The sequence below is a fragment of the Ascaphus truei genome, chromosome 7, assembly GCF_040206685.1.
Source record: "Ascaphus truei isolate aAscTru1 chromosome 7, aAscTru1.hap1, whole genome shotgun sequence".
Classification (NCBI taxonomy): domain Eukaryota; kingdom Metazoa; phylum Chordata; class Amphibia; order Anura; family Ascaphidae; genus Ascaphus; species Ascaphus truei.
Genome location: NC_134489.1, coordinates 31,511,277 through 31,528,435, shown reverse-complemented (window position 1 = coordinate 31,528,435; position 17,159 = coordinate 31,511,277). Strand labels below are relative to the sequence as shown.

General features: G+C 43.2%; 1 protein-coding gene across 1 annotated transcript; it reads right to left on the bottom strand.

Annotated features, from left to right (window-relative positions):
- Positions 1-15,859: 15,859 nt before the first annotated feature.
- LOC142499955 (olfactory receptor 12D1-like) lies at positions 15,860-16,804 on the bottom strand. Its single transcript, XM_075610012.1, has one exon. It carries the CDS (start codon positions 16,802-16,804, stop codon positions 15,860-15,862), a length of 945 nt encoding a protein of 314 aa, XP_075466127.1.
- Positions 16,805-17,159: the final 355 nt, after the last annotated feature.

Sequence of the window (17,159 nt, the reverse complement as noted above, 5' to 3'; positions counted from 1 at the left end):
AATTTGTCTTTGAGCTACAGGTAATCCTTCACCGCACACACAAGGCTCAAGGATTTCAACTTCTTATCGACACCTCTCACAAATGTGAGAATCCCTTCCCGAATTTAATATGTTAATCTGATTAGCCCTTTTTGGCCCTTCAACCACTCCTCCCCCCCCCACAACTTCACACACAAGCCTTACAACGTGAGTGGTGGGGAGGGGTGTTTCAATGATTATGATGCTCGTGAATGTAAAGAAATATTTATTTTATTTTATCAGGAATAAAATATACAAATAGTCATGAATAATACAAATTTCAGTCTTTACAGTATCTTCTTTGTACACGTACTGTAGTTCTTCTGCCAGTTGAAAATTAATATGAAACCAGGTAACCAAAGGTTAACTATCCAGGCGCTTCCAAGAGTCATTAAGACAGCTGCATCCTGATTATAAGTGAATGTAATGCTGGCTAGTTTCCAAGACAAACCGATGATAAACAGTCTTAACAATAAACAAATGGCTCTCCTTAGAGCACCAGTAGACTTGTAATTGTAGACTCATGGTTGTAAAAGTAGTGGAATGCCAGTAGTAAGATAAACAGCAGCACCAGCGATCTGTAGACCGGTAAGAAACTTCTCTCTGCTCGTGTCGGGTAAAACAAAAACAAACCTCGGTGCTAATCCCCGCAATGAAAAACCCAAAGGAGAAAGAAAGGGTTAAATATTACCAGTTGATGGTGATGAATACCCCTAGGCAGTTTATTAGAAAACCTAGGTTGATGAACCCTCTGCTACAACCCCAATAGGGGTTATCCAAAACCCTAGACAGTAGAAACAAGCAGGAAAAACAAGGGGGAGCAAGGGTTAAACAGATTTAAGCAGTCTTCAGGTCAAACAAACCTCAAGGGTAAGAAAGGCCAGGAGGGCAGGGGAGGGGGAGGAAATGAACAGTATATATCAATAATACTTACACGGCCTAGTGTAAGTACAATCACATCAAGAGGTATTTGTCACAGTTCAGTAATCGTACCCAGGTCCATACATCAGGGGGGCCGGATAACTGGAAGGTAGGGTAAAGGGAACCCTCGCTCTATTCCTCTATCCTCTATCTCCGCATCTCCCACATGGAATACACGAACAGATGGTGAGGCAAGTGATTTAGTGAAAATAAAATCGCCAAATTTAATCAATTATTGAAAAATATATAAAGGCAAGGCACTCACATCACAACATAGTCCTGGTCAGCACCCGTATGAGCCTGATGAAGCTGAAGTCTCGGCGAAACGCGTAGCTCCCAGCTGGCCATCCTTTTTGTCCAAGTACAGCCTCCGTAGCTGTCAAAGAGTCAAGCTGCCTGGCGTCATCATCCCTTTTCCCTGCTTTCCGGACGCGGCAGCAGGGACTGCAGCTTTAGTACTTGCACCCGCATTACAGGTGCTGACCAGGACTTTGTTGTGATGTGAGTGCCTTGCCACATGAGCTACGAGTTGTAATTACAGTGGGCCCACAATGTCAACTACGAAGGGAATCGCGTCAAAAAGGCTCTTCCTGAAAATTTAAGAAAGACTATGGTGGAGGAATTGCGGCACTATCATTCCATTATAGATCATTTAATGAAAACCGTGAGAGACTCCATAAATGGCATTTTACGGCATACAAGGCATTGTCCCAGGAAGGACAGACTGGTGGGGATCGAATTCGATGCGTGATTGGTCGTCTGTTCAAATGTTGAACCATTTTTTACTTACTGTACTGTACTCCAATAAAAATAATGTAGATTGTTTTAAATTGTATTAATAAATAAATGTTTTTACTTACACCATACACCTGTGAATGTTTTGACTTACTGTAGTCCAATAAAAATAATGTAGATTGTTTTATATTGTATTAATAAATACATGTTTTTACTTACCCCATACACCTGTGAATGTTTTGACTTACCGTAGTCCAATAAAAATAATGTAGATTGTTTTATATTGTATTAATAAATAAATGTTTTTTCTTACACCATACACAGAATAAATGCATACTTTTTATTTTTGGGGTTTATTATACAGTACAGTATGTAAAAAGTTTTGTATACTGTATGAAAAAACAGCATACTGAACCGTTTCGGGTTTTCTATAAAGCTCACAGTTATTCTATCCTAATCCATAAAAATGGCACTGCCACTACTGTAGATTGTTGCCTACGGTACGTGGATTTTTAAATCAGATTCAGCAATGTGCAAGCATTGTTACAAAAAGCGACATTATTGATCGAAATCCCTCCATTTGCCGTACTTTGCCTGATGACAAAATTTATTTTCTGAGGAAAAATAAAAGTATTACTGTAATGGTTGGTTCAAATTAGTCAGTCCCCACAGTCCCTTCAGTCAGTCCCAACAATAATTTTCTCGGAGGGCGTCTCTTGTTCACATACACGCGTGCGCTTAGCTGTGATGACACGCATATGCGTTTCAACAAGATCCCAATGAGACATACACTAGGCGCATGTGCCTAGCTGGCCACCAATTGTTCAGTATCTACTGTAGAAGCTGCTCAGCCAATGATATTGCTGGACTACATTTTCGCAAATTGTGACTAAAATAATAGAACAAAATAACCATAAACAAAGCGATTGATTACAAGAGAATCGCTTGACTGTGCATTGACATTAATATTTCAAAAAAAGAATAAAATACCTTAGCCGTACTCACCATAGACTTTGCCCATTGGTTGGCGCAGAGGCACTGCCACCAGTCCCGTATTCTTGATTATACACGTAGTTGACAGGTGACAGCGGGCCTACTACACCTGTAGTTGACAGCTGATGAAGCTGGAAATCTTTTTGGTACATGCAAACTTGCAGGTATCTGTACGTGAAATCCTGCTCAGGTTGCAGGTATCAAGGCGGGGACAGACAGCAAGGGTTGCCGGTCAGCAGGTTTTCACTGACGGTCGGACCGTTATTGGAAGCCGGTGCTGGCGCTGGTGCTGGCGCATTGCTTGCCTGGGACTGACAATTCTTAGTTGGTTTTACCATGACCGTTCGCCTTTTGAAGTCTCCATGATCAAAGACACTGGAAAAATCTGGGGCAACACACCAATACTCTCCTCTAACTCGGGTGCAGGATCAATACGAAAAAAACATGGATCGATACATAACTTTTTCCTTATTGCACACTTCCACACACGAGCATCTGGTGAAAATTTGTAAAAGTAATTATTTTCGATAAAATATTGATAAATTTGACCAACTGTAGCCATCTTATCATCTGCTGCATTAATTGTAGACCATATTAAATAAGCGTAAGTTATGTCAGGCTGCTTTTTCCACACGTACTGCGGCGGTGCATTTATCTTGGAACTCTCTGGACAATAGAATACCAGACACTGTGCATTGAGTTTTTAATATGAAATGCCTAAATTGATACAGTATTGTATCTTCTTCAGTACCAAGGTCAATTCACGATGGACCACTGTGGTATTTTTTAAACACCTGCAAGTCGACACATTACTGAAGCACATGTACAGTACTGTAGTGTACACATTAGAATGCAGTACAATTCATGAATATCTGCCACCTGGCGGATACGCGAAGAATTTCACCCAATTAAATTTGAACCATTATCACTAAACAGATCAAGCGCGGGTGATGGCCGGCATGAATGCAGCATGAGTACGGCATGAATGTGGCATGAACACGGTCAAGTGCGTGGCATTCTGAAAAAGTCACCGGAAAATAATCGAGATGTGTTAAAATAAAAGCGTCCGCGGCTGTACACCTCTCCTCTCTCTCTACACCCCCTGACCTCCGTTTTTACACACCCCCACTCTCTCTACAACCCCTCCTCCTGTTTCTATAGCCCACCTCCATTTTTACACACCATTTCCCCTCCATTTTATCACCCGTCCTGTTTTTCACCCCCCCAACCACCATTTTTACACCTTCCCCTCCGTCTTTATCCCCTCCTCCGTTTCTACCTCCCCTCAATTTTTACCCTCCTTCTCCTTTGTTTCTGCGCCCCCACTCCTCCTCTGTTTTACACAACTCCCACCAAAATAGAAGTGTCCGCTAGGTCTTGCTATTTCCTGCAACCGAGGAGAGTGGTAGCAGAGTTTAAGGGAAGCAGCCTGTTCTTCTCTCAGCCTCCCTCATGTTCCCCCCCTCCCCCAAATGTGCTGCCCTAGGTCGCCTAGTGGTTGCACCGGCCCTGTTTCCAGTTGAAGCGCAGTACAACTCAAAAGTAAAATAAATTGCTACTCTCTTCCGATTGTACTTGCACAAACTTTCTGGGTGAGACAAGGATAGGGTGTGCTGGGGATTGGTAGAGGGAGGGAGGGAAAGGGAGAAATATATTTAAAACAAATGGTTATTTATATTTTGGGTTTAATTTTTATTTTTTTATAATGAGTGTTGGAAGCCAGGGCAGGAGGGACTCTACCTGTGCCCCTCCTGTTAGACTGAGGAGGAATTTTTCCTCAGGCTCAATTTGCAATGAGGGCGGAACAGCGAGGACAGCGGTCGGCGTACCAGTGGATTTTCCTGCTGGTACCAGACTTCGGAGTAGCCTTTAGGGCTGTGACTGCTGCAACATTGGTTGCATATTTATTTATTTATTTATAACAAACATTTATATAGTGCCCTTATCCAGGGCACTGTGCATAAGTTAGTAAAACAATGGGCGGGAACATATAAGGAACATTTTATGTTATGGGCATAGAGTAATTGTTAATACAGTACAGTATGTTTTTGTGGTTGGCAGGGGTCTGAACATTATGATCAGGTTATGGGTTAGATACATTGAGAGCATGCTTGGTTGGTGGGCGAGGGTTTGGGTCAGGTCTCTGGACTTAGTCTTGTCGGTGGCATGGTGATGCCTCTGACTGTGGGGACAGTGGAGACATTTGGATCAGTAAGGTGGGTAACTTTGGAGAGTTTTGGAGGGACTTTAAGAATTTTTAGGAAGTGGTGAGGGTAGGGGAGATCATGGGCATTGAGACGGGTCAGTTGAGGGAGGGCTGGGATAGATGGGGCTAATGGGTGATCATGGAATGTGAAGGAGAAGAGATGAGTTTTGAGTTAGCTTATGAAGATAGTTAGGGAGGGGCAAATTGGATGGGATGATGGAGCTTGTTCCAGTGAAGGGGGGAAAGTAAGGAAAATTATCAGAATCGAGAGGAGGCACAGGGCTGGGGGGGGGGAGTGAGGGTTGTGGCACACAGAAAGAAAAGATGACAGGAAGGGGTGAAGGGAGAGATGAGTGCGGCAATGTAAGGGGGTGGGGGGCAAGACCATGGAGAGTTTATAGACCAGGGTGAGGAATTTGAAGAGGGAAAGTTGTTGGATGAGTAGTCAGTGGAAATGGGAGAGCAGAGTTCTTCTGACAGCAGAACTCCAGCCTAACGAAGCTATAAAAATACTAATACTGTATAACAAATATAATATATATATACACCATGATTCTAAGTTTTCCGTTTTTGTTTGTATGTCAGAAGCATCGATATCTCACAAACGGCACCACGTACAGGTAGCACCACAAAACTTTCACTGGGCATTCTGCTGCGGCTTTGTAGGCCAACGCAACTATTTTGAGCTTCCTATGTGACTCACCTCCCAAGTTATTGGCCATTCTAAGTTCCCCTGGCTGTCCAGCAATATTAGAGAAGGGGAAAGAAAACGGAGTGAGTGGGGGGGGGGGCGGAAACAGAGTGAGTGGGGGGGGGCTGGAGTAAGTGGAGGGGGGGGGAAATGGAGTGAGTGGGGGGGGAAACAGAGTGAGTGGGGGGGAGAAAACAGAGTGAGTGAGGGGGGGAGAAAACAGAGTGAGTGAGGGGGGAAATGGAGTGAGTGAGGGGGGAAATGGAGTGAGTGAGGGGGGAACAGAGTGAGTGAGGGGGGAACAGAGTGAGTGAGGGGGAACAGAGTGAGTGAGGGGGTAAACAGAATGTGGGGGGAATGGAGTGAGTGAGGGGGAAAGAAAACTGAGTGAGTGAGGGAGGGGGGAGAAAACAGTGGGGGTAAGTAAACAGAGTGAGTGGGGGGAAAGAAAACGGAGTGAGTGAGGAGGAGAAAATGGACTGAGTGATGGGGGTAGAAACAGAGTGAGTGAGGGGGAGAAAACATAGTGAGAGAGGGTGGGGGGAGAAAATGGAGTGTGAGTGGGAGGGGGGAGAAAACGGAGTGGGGGGGAAACAGAGAGGGGAGAGAAAACGGAGTGTGGGGGGGAGAAAATGGAGTGGGGGGTGAGAAAACAGAGTGGGGGGGGGTGAAAACGGAGTGAGCGGGGGCAGAAAACAGAGTGAGTGGGGGGGCAGAAAATGGAGTGAGTGAGGGGGATACCATGGAGTGAGTGGGGGAGAAAATGGAGTGAGTGAGGGGGAGAGAAAATGGAGTGAGGGAGGGGGAGAAAATGGAGTGAGTGAGTGAGGGAGGGGGGAGAAAACGGAGTAAGTGGGGGGGGGGGGAAATTGAGTGAGTGAGGGGGAGAACATGCAGTGAGTGATGGGGGAGAAAATGGAGTGAGTGAGGGGGAGTGAAAATTGAGTGAGTAAGGGGGGAGAAAACAGAGTGAGTGAGAAAGCAGAGTGAGTGAGGGAGGTGGGAGAAATCTTAGTGAGTGAGGGAGGGGAGAAAACAGAGTGCGTGAGGGAGGGGGGAGAAAATGGAGTGGGTGAGAAAATGGAGCGAGGGAGAAAATGGAGCAAGGGGGGAAACAGAGTGAGGGGGGACACAGAGTGGGAGGGGGGAAACGGAGTGAGGGGGGACACAGAGTGGGAGGGGGGACACGGAGTGGGAGGGGGGACACGGAGTGAGAGGGGGAAACGGAATGGGAGGGGGACACAAAGTGGGAGGGGAGAGAAAGGAGAGAAGGGGGATAAAGAGAGATAGGGTAAGGGAGAAAAAGGAGAGAGGAGAAGGGAGAGAGAGAGGGGAAGGGAGAGAGAGAGGGGAAGGGAGAGAGAGAGGGGAAGGGAGAGAGAGAGAGAGAGAGAGAGAGAGAAGGAAGAGGGGGGCAGGAGAGAGCAATGGGGGGGGGGGTAGAGAGAGCAATGGGGGGGGAGAGAGGGGAGGGAAGGTTGTAGAGGGAAAATGGAGACACAGAGACAGACACACACAGAGACAGGCACACAGAGACAGACACACACAGAGACACACACACATACAGACACAGAGACAGCCCCCTCCCCTAAAAGCCACGCCCTCCACTCCTGCTCTTAAAAAATTGCAGGACACCGATCGCTCATGCTTGGAGAGCTGGTGACATCACTGCTCTCAAGCATGATCAAGCTCAGCAGCAGCGAGGCCACAGCCTAAAGCAGCGCGGGGAGATGTGCCTGCAGCGGGGGTTTCGGGGTCCGGGGAGATGTGGCGGCAGCAGGGGGTTTCGGGGTCCGGGGAGATGTGCCGGCAGCAGGGGGGTACGGGGAGATGTGCCTGCAGTGGGGGTTTCGGGGTCCGGTGAGATGTGCCGGCAGCAGGGGGGTACGGGGAGATGTGCCTGCAGCGGGGGTGTAAGGGGGGGTGGGGAGATGTGCTGGCAGAGGGGGGGAGGGGGGCAGGGAGATGTGCCTGCAGCGAGGGAGGGGGGGCAGGGAGATGTGCCGGCAGTGAGTGAAGCAGCAGTGCGGGGGAGATGTGCCGGCAGCAGGGGGGGGGGCAGGGGTGGGCGGGGAGATGTACCTGCAGCGGGAGATAGGGGGGCAGGGAGATGTGCCGGCAATGAGTGAAGCTGCAGCAGTAGTGTGGGGAGATGTGCCGGCAGCAGGGGGGGCCAGGGGTGGGCGGGGAAATGTGCCAGCATCGGGGGGAAATGTACCAAAGTGGGGGGGGATGTGACTGCAGCGGGGGAGATGTGCCAGCGGGGGGGAGAGATACATTCCTTCATCATTGTTGAATGTTTATAAAGTTACATCTTTCTACATGTTATGTGGGCTGAATGAAAAGCTCAGTGATAATGTAACTGCATTTGGCGAGTGAACCCAGTTTGGATCCCAGTGTCAGCTCTCCTTGTGACCTTGGACAAGTCACTTTATCTCCCACCGGCAACAAAACTATATTTTCTGCTCTTTGAGACATGGGCTGTCACGATGGACGGAACTTATTAACAATTTTATATTTTGGGGACGTAGATTGAGCACACAAGTTGAGCAAAAATTTGTCATTTATTTCCTTACTAGGCAGACACGACAACCTTAGAATACACTTAATAAAAACACTTACTGAAGAGAGAAACGTGATAGAATGTCCAGAAAGGTGCAAAGCACCAGAATATTGACCTTTTAAATGCAGTGTAATTGCGAGGGCACAAATTGCCAGCCCAATCCTTCTGTGAATGGTGCAAAGTTCTTTCTGGTACCCCCTTTCCCTCTCAGCTTGTGACTCATCTCCTGCTCCACTAAAATGCCGATGCCCCCTTCCCTCTCAACTGATTCCCCCTGCTTGTGTCTCACCTCCTGCTCCACTAAAGTGCCGGTACCCCCTTCCCTCTCAGCTGATTCCCCCTGCTTGTGTCTCACCCCCTGCTCCACTAAAGTGCCGGTACCCCCCTTCCCTCTCAGCTGATTCCCCCTGCTTGTGACTCATCTCCTGCTCCACTAAAGTGCCGGTACCCCCCTTCCCTCTCAGCTGATTCCCCCTGCTTGTGACTCATCTCCTGCTCCACTAAAATGCCGGTACCCCTTTTCCCTCTCAGCTGATTTCCCCTGCTTGTGTCTCTCCTCCTGGCTCCACTAAAATGCCGGTATCCCCCTCCCCCTGCTCAGCTGATTTTGTATAGCGCTGGTTGTCCCTGGCATGTATCTCCCCTCCTGGCTCCACTAACCCCCGCCCCCCCCCTCGCTGCGCTGCATACAGGTGATTGAACATTTTCTATTTGTTTCATTGGTTTCCCCTGGTCTCTCTTCTCCCCCCTCCTCCCTGGTCTCTCTTCTCCCCCCTCCTCCCTGGTCTCTCTTCTCCCCCCCCCTTCCCTGGTCTCTCTTCTCCCCCCCCCTTCCCTGGTCTCTCTTCTCCCCCCCCCTCCCTGGTCTCTCTTCTCCCCCCCCTCCTTCCCTGGTCTCTCTTCTCCCCCCCGTCTCTCTCTCTCCCCCCCATGCCATTCAACTGAATATTTTACACAGTAATTGTTGAAGTATCTTGTTCCAAGGATTGTGACATTTTTAACACATCATGATATTCCCAGGACATACTTGAAAACGAGAGGTAACTCTCAATGTATTACTTCCTGGTAAAACATTTTATAAATAAATAAAATAAATATGAGTGATCTTACTGTCCTGCATTGTGTGCATAATAAAGCTATTTTACAAAATTATCTGTACTCTGTCTCTGTCCCCTGTATCTCTCCCTCTCCCTCTCCCTCTCCCTCTCCCTCCCCCTCTCTCCCCCCTCCTTTCTTCTCTCTCCCCTCTTCTCTCTCTCCCCCCCTTCCCCCCCTCTTGTGATGAAGGGTGCTGGGGGAGATGGCGATGAAGGGTGCGGCCGGATCTGTTGTCATTGGAGCATTACGGCCCTATTCACTTTGCAAGTTGTGAGGGCCTGTTATAGCGTAATGGGAAGCGTGGCGGCAAGCGCGAGTACGCCGGCAGTGGCGGTGCTAGTGCTGAGGGGACGAGCAGAGGGGAAAGAACCATTGAGTAGAGAATGGTGGGGGTGGGGGTGGAGCACACACCCTGCCGGCGACCGTGCACAGACTCCTGTTCCTTGCATCTGTTTTGTTGACGATTTTAACATTTTTCTCTGCTTTACAAAAAAAAAATGTTAGATGGATAAGTGGGTGATTCGAAAACGAAGTGAACCAGCAGCAGGTGATAGTGCTGGTGTGAGTGAAGCAGACGAACTCAGTGATTCGGAACCTAGTGGTAAAAAGCAAAAAACAATAACATGGAAGAGAGTGACACGAAACTTTCAAGAAATATGGGAGCTAAAATTTGCAGTGACGCAAGTAAATGAAAAGACAGTGTGCCTCCTGTGCAAAAAAAGTTTCAGTGAGAATAAGGCAGACAGTTTGAAGAAGCACTTTCAAAATAAGCATGGTGCATTCAACAATAAATTTCCAGTTGATGGCCCCAGTCGTCTTCGTGAAATTGCCCGTTTGAAATCACAGTTTCAAGATCAGAAGAGCAGCCTGAAGCAGTTTCTTTCGTCGGATGAGCTGGTGACGTTAGCTAGTTATAAAGCAGCCTGGATTTTGGCTCGGAAAAAGAAACCATTTTCTGATGCTGAGATGGTAAAAGACATTCTGGTAACGGTGATGGAAACTCTGTTGGAAAACTACGAATCAAAGGTGGAGAATGATATCCTCCAAAAAGTGCACAATTTGCAGTTAAGCCGCAGAACGGTTGTTCGCAGAGTGCTGGAATTATCTAAAAACATTGAAGAGCAACTGCTTGAACAATTGAAAGACTGTTTGTGTTTTTCCCTGGCGCTGGACGAGTCAACCGATTGTACTGACACGGCACAATTAATATTTTGGGTTCGGTTTGTGCTTTCCGATTTCACAATTCGTGAAGAAATTCTTGTACTTTGTGGACTGCGAGGCCATACTTGTGGAACTGATATACTCGAACATTTTATTTCAGCTTCAAAACAATGTGACCTAGATCTGATAAAACTCGCTTCCATTACAACGGACGGTGCACCCGCAATGATAGTAAGAAAATCGGGATGTGTTGCTCGTTTGAAGCAGCATTTGAGTGAGACTGGTGTGAAAAACATGTTGCACGCCTTCCATTGCATTCTGCATCAGGAGAATTTGTGTGCTCAGATGCTCGGAACTGACACTTTGAAAACTTTGATGGACAAGGTTGTGAAAATCGTGAATTACATCCGAAGTGGAAGTTCCCTCATCCATCGACAGTTTGTTGAGGCCTTGAAAGAATGCGGTGACTGATTTCGAGGATCTTACTGACTATGCAAATGTGAGATGGTTGAGCAGAGGAAAAGTGTTGGAACGGTTTACCTATTTGCTTCCTCAAATTCGAAATTTTCTTGTTGAGAAACGACAGATAGAAAATTTTTCTGACATTGAGAACCCTTCATGGCAGTGCGATTTAAATTTTCTGTGCGATATCATGACTCACTTAAATGAATTAAACGTGAAGCTGCAGGGAAAGGGTAAAGTAATATGTGAGCTGGCACAGCATATTCAAGAATTGACAACAAGAAAAAACAAAAAAGTGTAAAAGCGCCGAATGGGTTTTAGGTTTGAATATGGGCAATGGAACAGAAATAAAAAAAAAAAAAAACTAAAAAGGTCATGTGACATGAACCAGTCCGGTGCAAGTGAGTGTTTGCTAATATTGAAGGTGGAAAATAGATGAAGATATAATAATCAAAGTAAAATAATCACAACCCAGTGGTGAGTGCAGCTTCTGATAATAGGGAACCCCCCGTCCCTAATATGACCGTTACAACAAAAAGAAAAAAATAAAAGAAGCGCAGACAGTGGGGGTTGTGATTAAACTAAGGTACTTTATTAAAAGAACTTGTCCCAAGAAAACATACTCTGGGACAACAATGGTGTCAATAGTGAATGGTAATAAAACAAATTATATATATATATAATGCTGGTTGAAAAGATATGCGGTAACACTTGGTCAGTTTACAGGAGATTGAAAACGGGAATTGCCCGATATAAAGGTCTTAGTCCTGTAGGTAGTGCACTGCCCGGGCAGGTATTAGTGAAGAGGGGTACCCCAGGGTTGAGACAATGTAGGAAAAGCTCACCCTTTGAATCTTGCAGATCCTTGATGGTCCTGTCTTCCCTCAGATCACAAAATAAATGCTCCGGTGCACGCAGCTTGAATGTGCTGCACCTCGCGATACCACGCAGCCCTCCGGGTGTCCAGGTCTGATGTCACTTCCGGCTGTGACGCACAGACCCTTCCCGGTAGTCTCTGGGCTCCGTCTTTCAGCGCTACTTCTCCTGATGGATGAAAATGACCATGCGGACAGCGCGGCGAGTAATGTTAAATGCTCCTCTCAAACGCACACAATGGCAAGCAAACACTCTATTTGCTCCTCCTCCTACGCGTTTCACCAAAAGGCTTCGTCAGGGATAAAGTTACACCACGCTCCTTCATAATTTATAGCTCAGTTGATTGAAATCATTTAGATGCCCAATTAATGGCTCATTGATTTTGAACTTAAATTCATATAGGTACCACTATTGGTACAGAATGGTGCAAACAGTATATATGGCTGGTTCATGTCACAACAAAAAACAAAAAGAACACACACAAAGTTTATACAAAGTACTTAAAAAACTTATAAGTGCATGTTGGTATATTTAAAATAGACATTTGGATTAGATTGATATTAAGATTGATATTTTAACAGTTAATAATACAATAAAATGAACTGAATACATTCCTTAATAATTTAAATAATGGTGGTCACTGTTAGACACCAACATTCAATGGTAAATAAATTTTGGTTTCTCTGATATTATACATTTTCCATTATATATATTTATTAGTTCTCAGTGTTCAGATTTATATATAAGCTGGATTGTTACGACACATTGAAAGTTCAAAATAAATAGACAGAGAAATAATACATAAGGTATATTGCTACATAGATTAAATGAAATAAATCATTCTGGAACAGTTATTTATATAATCTATTATTCTTAAAAATACATAACTTAAGGTTCATACTAAAAAAAAAAAAAAAAAAAAAAAAAAAAAAAATTCTATAAGATAATTAATTTATGTTTAAAAATATACATTTGATATGAAATTTATTAAAAATAAAATAAACAATAAAACAAAATATAAAAGTGATGTCAGCTCTGTTGTTTTTCACCTCCATTATTTCTATTCTTATTACTAATTTATTATTTTTATTATTATCTATATTTTTAATTTTTAATCTTATTTTTAATCTTTGAGCTTTCTTGTCATATAAAGGCTGTGATGGACAGACATCAAACTAGTGAAAGGCTAAAAGATCCAGTTCTTCGTTCAGACCTACTGGACTCATCGTTTGTAATTTAAATATCCAGTAGGTCTCCTGTTTCCTACGTTTTAGAAGTCTGTCACCCCTTAGAGTTGTATGGCTGATGTGTTCAATGCCCACAATCGATAAACCTCCTACATCTTTGTTGTGGACCGTTAAAAAGTGACGAGAGACCCCATGTCCAAGAAAACCCCTTAAAATGTTCCTTCTATGCTCAGTGAAGCGTTCCTTTAGGCTTCTCTTCGTCCGGCCTATATAGTATAGGCCGCAGGGACACTTTAGCAAATAGACAACGTATGTTGTATTACAGTTAACGAACTGTTTTATTTTGAATTTCTCTCCCGTGACATTTGATGTATATTCAGTACACTTGTTTTTAATGTGTTTGCAGGTAAGGCAATTTGTACGCCCACACTTATAGCAGCCATTTGGGCATGATGGTAACCACGTTGTTTGTTCAGTTCCTAATGCATTCTGATTGGTTTTGTTTTGTTTTAAAACTGTAGGAGCTAAAACATTCTTAAGGTTTCTTGCTCTTCTAAAAACAATCCCTGGTCTATTTTTTAATGTCTTACCTATGACCGGGTCATTTAAAATAATACCCCAATGTTTAGTGAGAATCTTCTTAATTTCATTACTGGCCCCAGTGTATTTTGTAATGAATAAACATTCGTCTTTATCTTTATCTTTGTGATCTGCGTTTGGCTGAAAGTCTATTTGATTGGGGAATTCCTTATTGTTATTATTCTTATTAGAATTTTTATTTTTATTTTCTTGTATTAAGCTCAATCTGTTTTGCCCCTTCACCTTTAAAAGTGCTGCATCTAGTTTGTCTTTGCTATACCCTTTTGCTAAAATTTTTTGGAAAAGTACTTCTGATTGTTCAATAAAATCTGAGTCTTTTGAGCAATTTCTAAAAATTCTTAAAAATTGCCCATAGGGTATGTTGTTGATCCAAGCTTTTGAATGATTGCTTGTCCGCTCTAGATAACTATTGGCATCTACTTGTTTAAAAAATGTTTTAGTTAAAATTTTGTCCCCTTCGCTAAATAAAATTAAATCTAAAAAATTAATGGTGACTGGATGATGCTCATGTGTAAATGTTAAATTCAATTCATTCTTATTTAAATAATTAAAAAATCCTAAAAGTTCTTCTTGGGTGCCCTTCCATATTATTAAAAGGTCATCTATGAATCGTTTATAAAAATAGATGTTGTTAAAAAAAGGATTGTTCTGCCAGATGTTCTCTATCTCCCATTTGCCCATAAAAAGATTAGCAAAACTGGGGGCAAATTTTGTCCCCATTGCTGTTCCTATTTTCTGAATATAAAATTTATTATCAAATAAAAAATAATTATTTTTTAAAATGAAATCAATGCTTTTAAGTATGAACGAACGTTGCTCATTACTCATAGAGGGGTCTTTTTGTAGGAAATGGTCTACTGCTTCTATTCCTTTTTCATGGATAATGCTCGTGTAAAGAGCAGTGACGTCACAAGTAACCCATATGAGGTCATCAGCCCATTTCATGTTCAAGTCAAAACTGAACCTCTTTCAGGCACAAACTCAGAAGGACGATTTGACCCATTTTGCAAACCTGAATAGATTTCTAGAAAAAAAAATGAGGAGTGTGGTCTACTCGACGTGAAGCGGCAACTCTACGTAAACTGGATAAAAAACCTGTCCCAGAAATTTGAATCACGTTTTTCTGATTTCAATGACTTCAAATTGGCATTTAAATTCTTGCGTGATCTTGAAGTCTTGAACACTTGAAAATGTACTTGAATTCTTCAGTCACAGATATGTGGAAATCATTCTGATCATTCAGATCTGATCATCTCCCAACTTTGAAATCAGCAATTTCAAAATTATTGTCCATGTTTGGATCAACGTGGGTGTGTGAATCGACGTTCTCTACGATGGGATTCATCAAGTCAAAACACAGATCTCGAATTGTTGATGTCAATTTGGAGGCTGAACTAAGATGTGCATTGAGTTCAGATATTCAGCCAAAGTTTATGCAACTTGTCAGAAATAAGGATCGTCAAATATCGCATTAAATTATCTAACATTTTCAATTTGAACCATTTTCATCGTTTGTGTCTGCCGCAGTTGTAACTGAGTAGTCAAAGTGTTCATGTTTTGAATAAACTAGTTCAAACAGTGTGTGTTGTTTGAAATTTTTGCATGCGCAACAAAATAACTCAATTTTTACATGGTGTGGCTATTTTCACTTCAAATTCGCCACACCTGTGGCTACATTGAAAAATAGGTTGCCCACCCCTGGGCTAGACCATGCACACAATGGACACATACTTTTAGCTTTCATATGTAATAGACCTATTGTATAATGTATACTAATTACCCAAGTAAAGGTGTGTATGTTGAGGAACAGGGAACTGAGAGTTGAGCTTGGAGTCAAACTTACAACCTTGAATAACTGTATTAAAAGATTGTGGCTTTCCATGTTCATAATGTTCACATATAAAAGAGACAGCAAAATATATATCCTATCCGGATATCCCTATCAGGGAGCTTTAGAAATTGGGGACATTTGAAAGATTATTTTGTTGGCATGCATTAGGATATGATGCATTACTCAGCCAATGACATACTGTAGGAGACTCTATGTACTGTAGGAAAATCGGCATGTATGTTTCAATGCATGTGTACAGTACATTCATTTCACAGGATTACAATACCTTCTTCAGTCCTAATTGAGCAGTCAACTATCAATAATGCTCCACTTTCACAGGATAAGCAGTTACATACAGAAACAATGTTCTTAATTTAGAGCACTTAAACATAGCAGATCATATATTGAAATACAGTAGCCATTCATTGATACAATCTGCCCAATAATATTGTATAGTAATAGCTATAAAACTTTTGTGAATAATATCTCCTGAGAGAGTAAAATGTGTCAGTTATACTCATGTTCTTTTTAAATCCTGTTTTGATAATAACACATTTTTAAGAGATCTCCTCACCTCTTTGTTTCTAAGTGCATAGATAAGAGGATTTAACGCTGGAGTAATGACTGTTAGCAGTACAGCCGTCAGTCTGTCCTGCTGCAATGAATCTTTGGTGGATGCTCTCAGGTATGTGCAGATGACAGACCCATAGTATAAAGATACAACAGTTAGGTGGGAAGTGCAGGTGGAGAAAGCTTTGCGTCTCCCTTGATAGGAGCGGATGTTCCGGAGATTGGTGCCAATAAAGACATAGGAGATCATAATAGGTAATAATGTGCTGACAGCCAAACAGCCAGTGACAATGGACAGCAGGCTTTCATTAAGGCGGGTGTTAGCACAGGCCAGTTTTAAAAGTGGTTTAATATCGCAAAAGAAATGACTGATCTTGTTCAACTTGCAAAAAGGCAACATAAAGGTTTGAATTGTTTGTGACAATGAATAGACGAAGCCAGCGATCCAGCTGCTAGAAGCCAACTTGATACAAACTCTCTTTGCCATGAGAACATGATATCGCAATGGGTTACAAATAGCAATGTACCTATCATAAGACATGGAGGTGAGAAGCAGAGCCTCTGTGCTTCCCAAGAAGTGATAGACATGGAGCTGGGCTATGCAGCTGTGGAAGGTTATTCTCTTGTCTTCCATCAATAAACCAGCCAGCAGCTTAGGGACGATGGTAGATGAAAAGAAGAGGTCCAAGAAGGAAAGATTACCCAACAAGAAATACATGGGGATGTGCAGGCGCTGATCAGTAATCACCACAGTCAAGATGCTGAGGTTCCCTAACAAGTTGAACAGGTAGAACAAGAGGAATGTGATGAAGAGGAAGATCTGTAGCTGAGGGAGGTTGGTAATTCCCAAAAGAATGAATTCTGTTACTGATGTCAGATTCCCAGCGTCCATTTTAGTCTGCAGATAAAAATCACATAGATATTCATTGGACACATGTATTGTAGATAGAAATTTGTAAGTGATGAGTTATTTTGTTTCTGTTTACTGTACTTGATGTCACCAGTTACCAATGCATATTATAACCACTGCTGGACTGTAACTCTTCGAACTCTTGCCTTGATACACTTCAGTCTGGAATCCATGCTAGCCACTCCACTGAGTGAATCATTCGGCTAAATCACATGTGTAGTTCTACTTATTCATTTGGACTTTTCTGATACATTTGATACTGTAGAACTCTAAGTGCACTTTTAGTGTTTCTGTTGCTGGCACATTGTCCTATTCACCCCCACTCACAGTTGGTTAA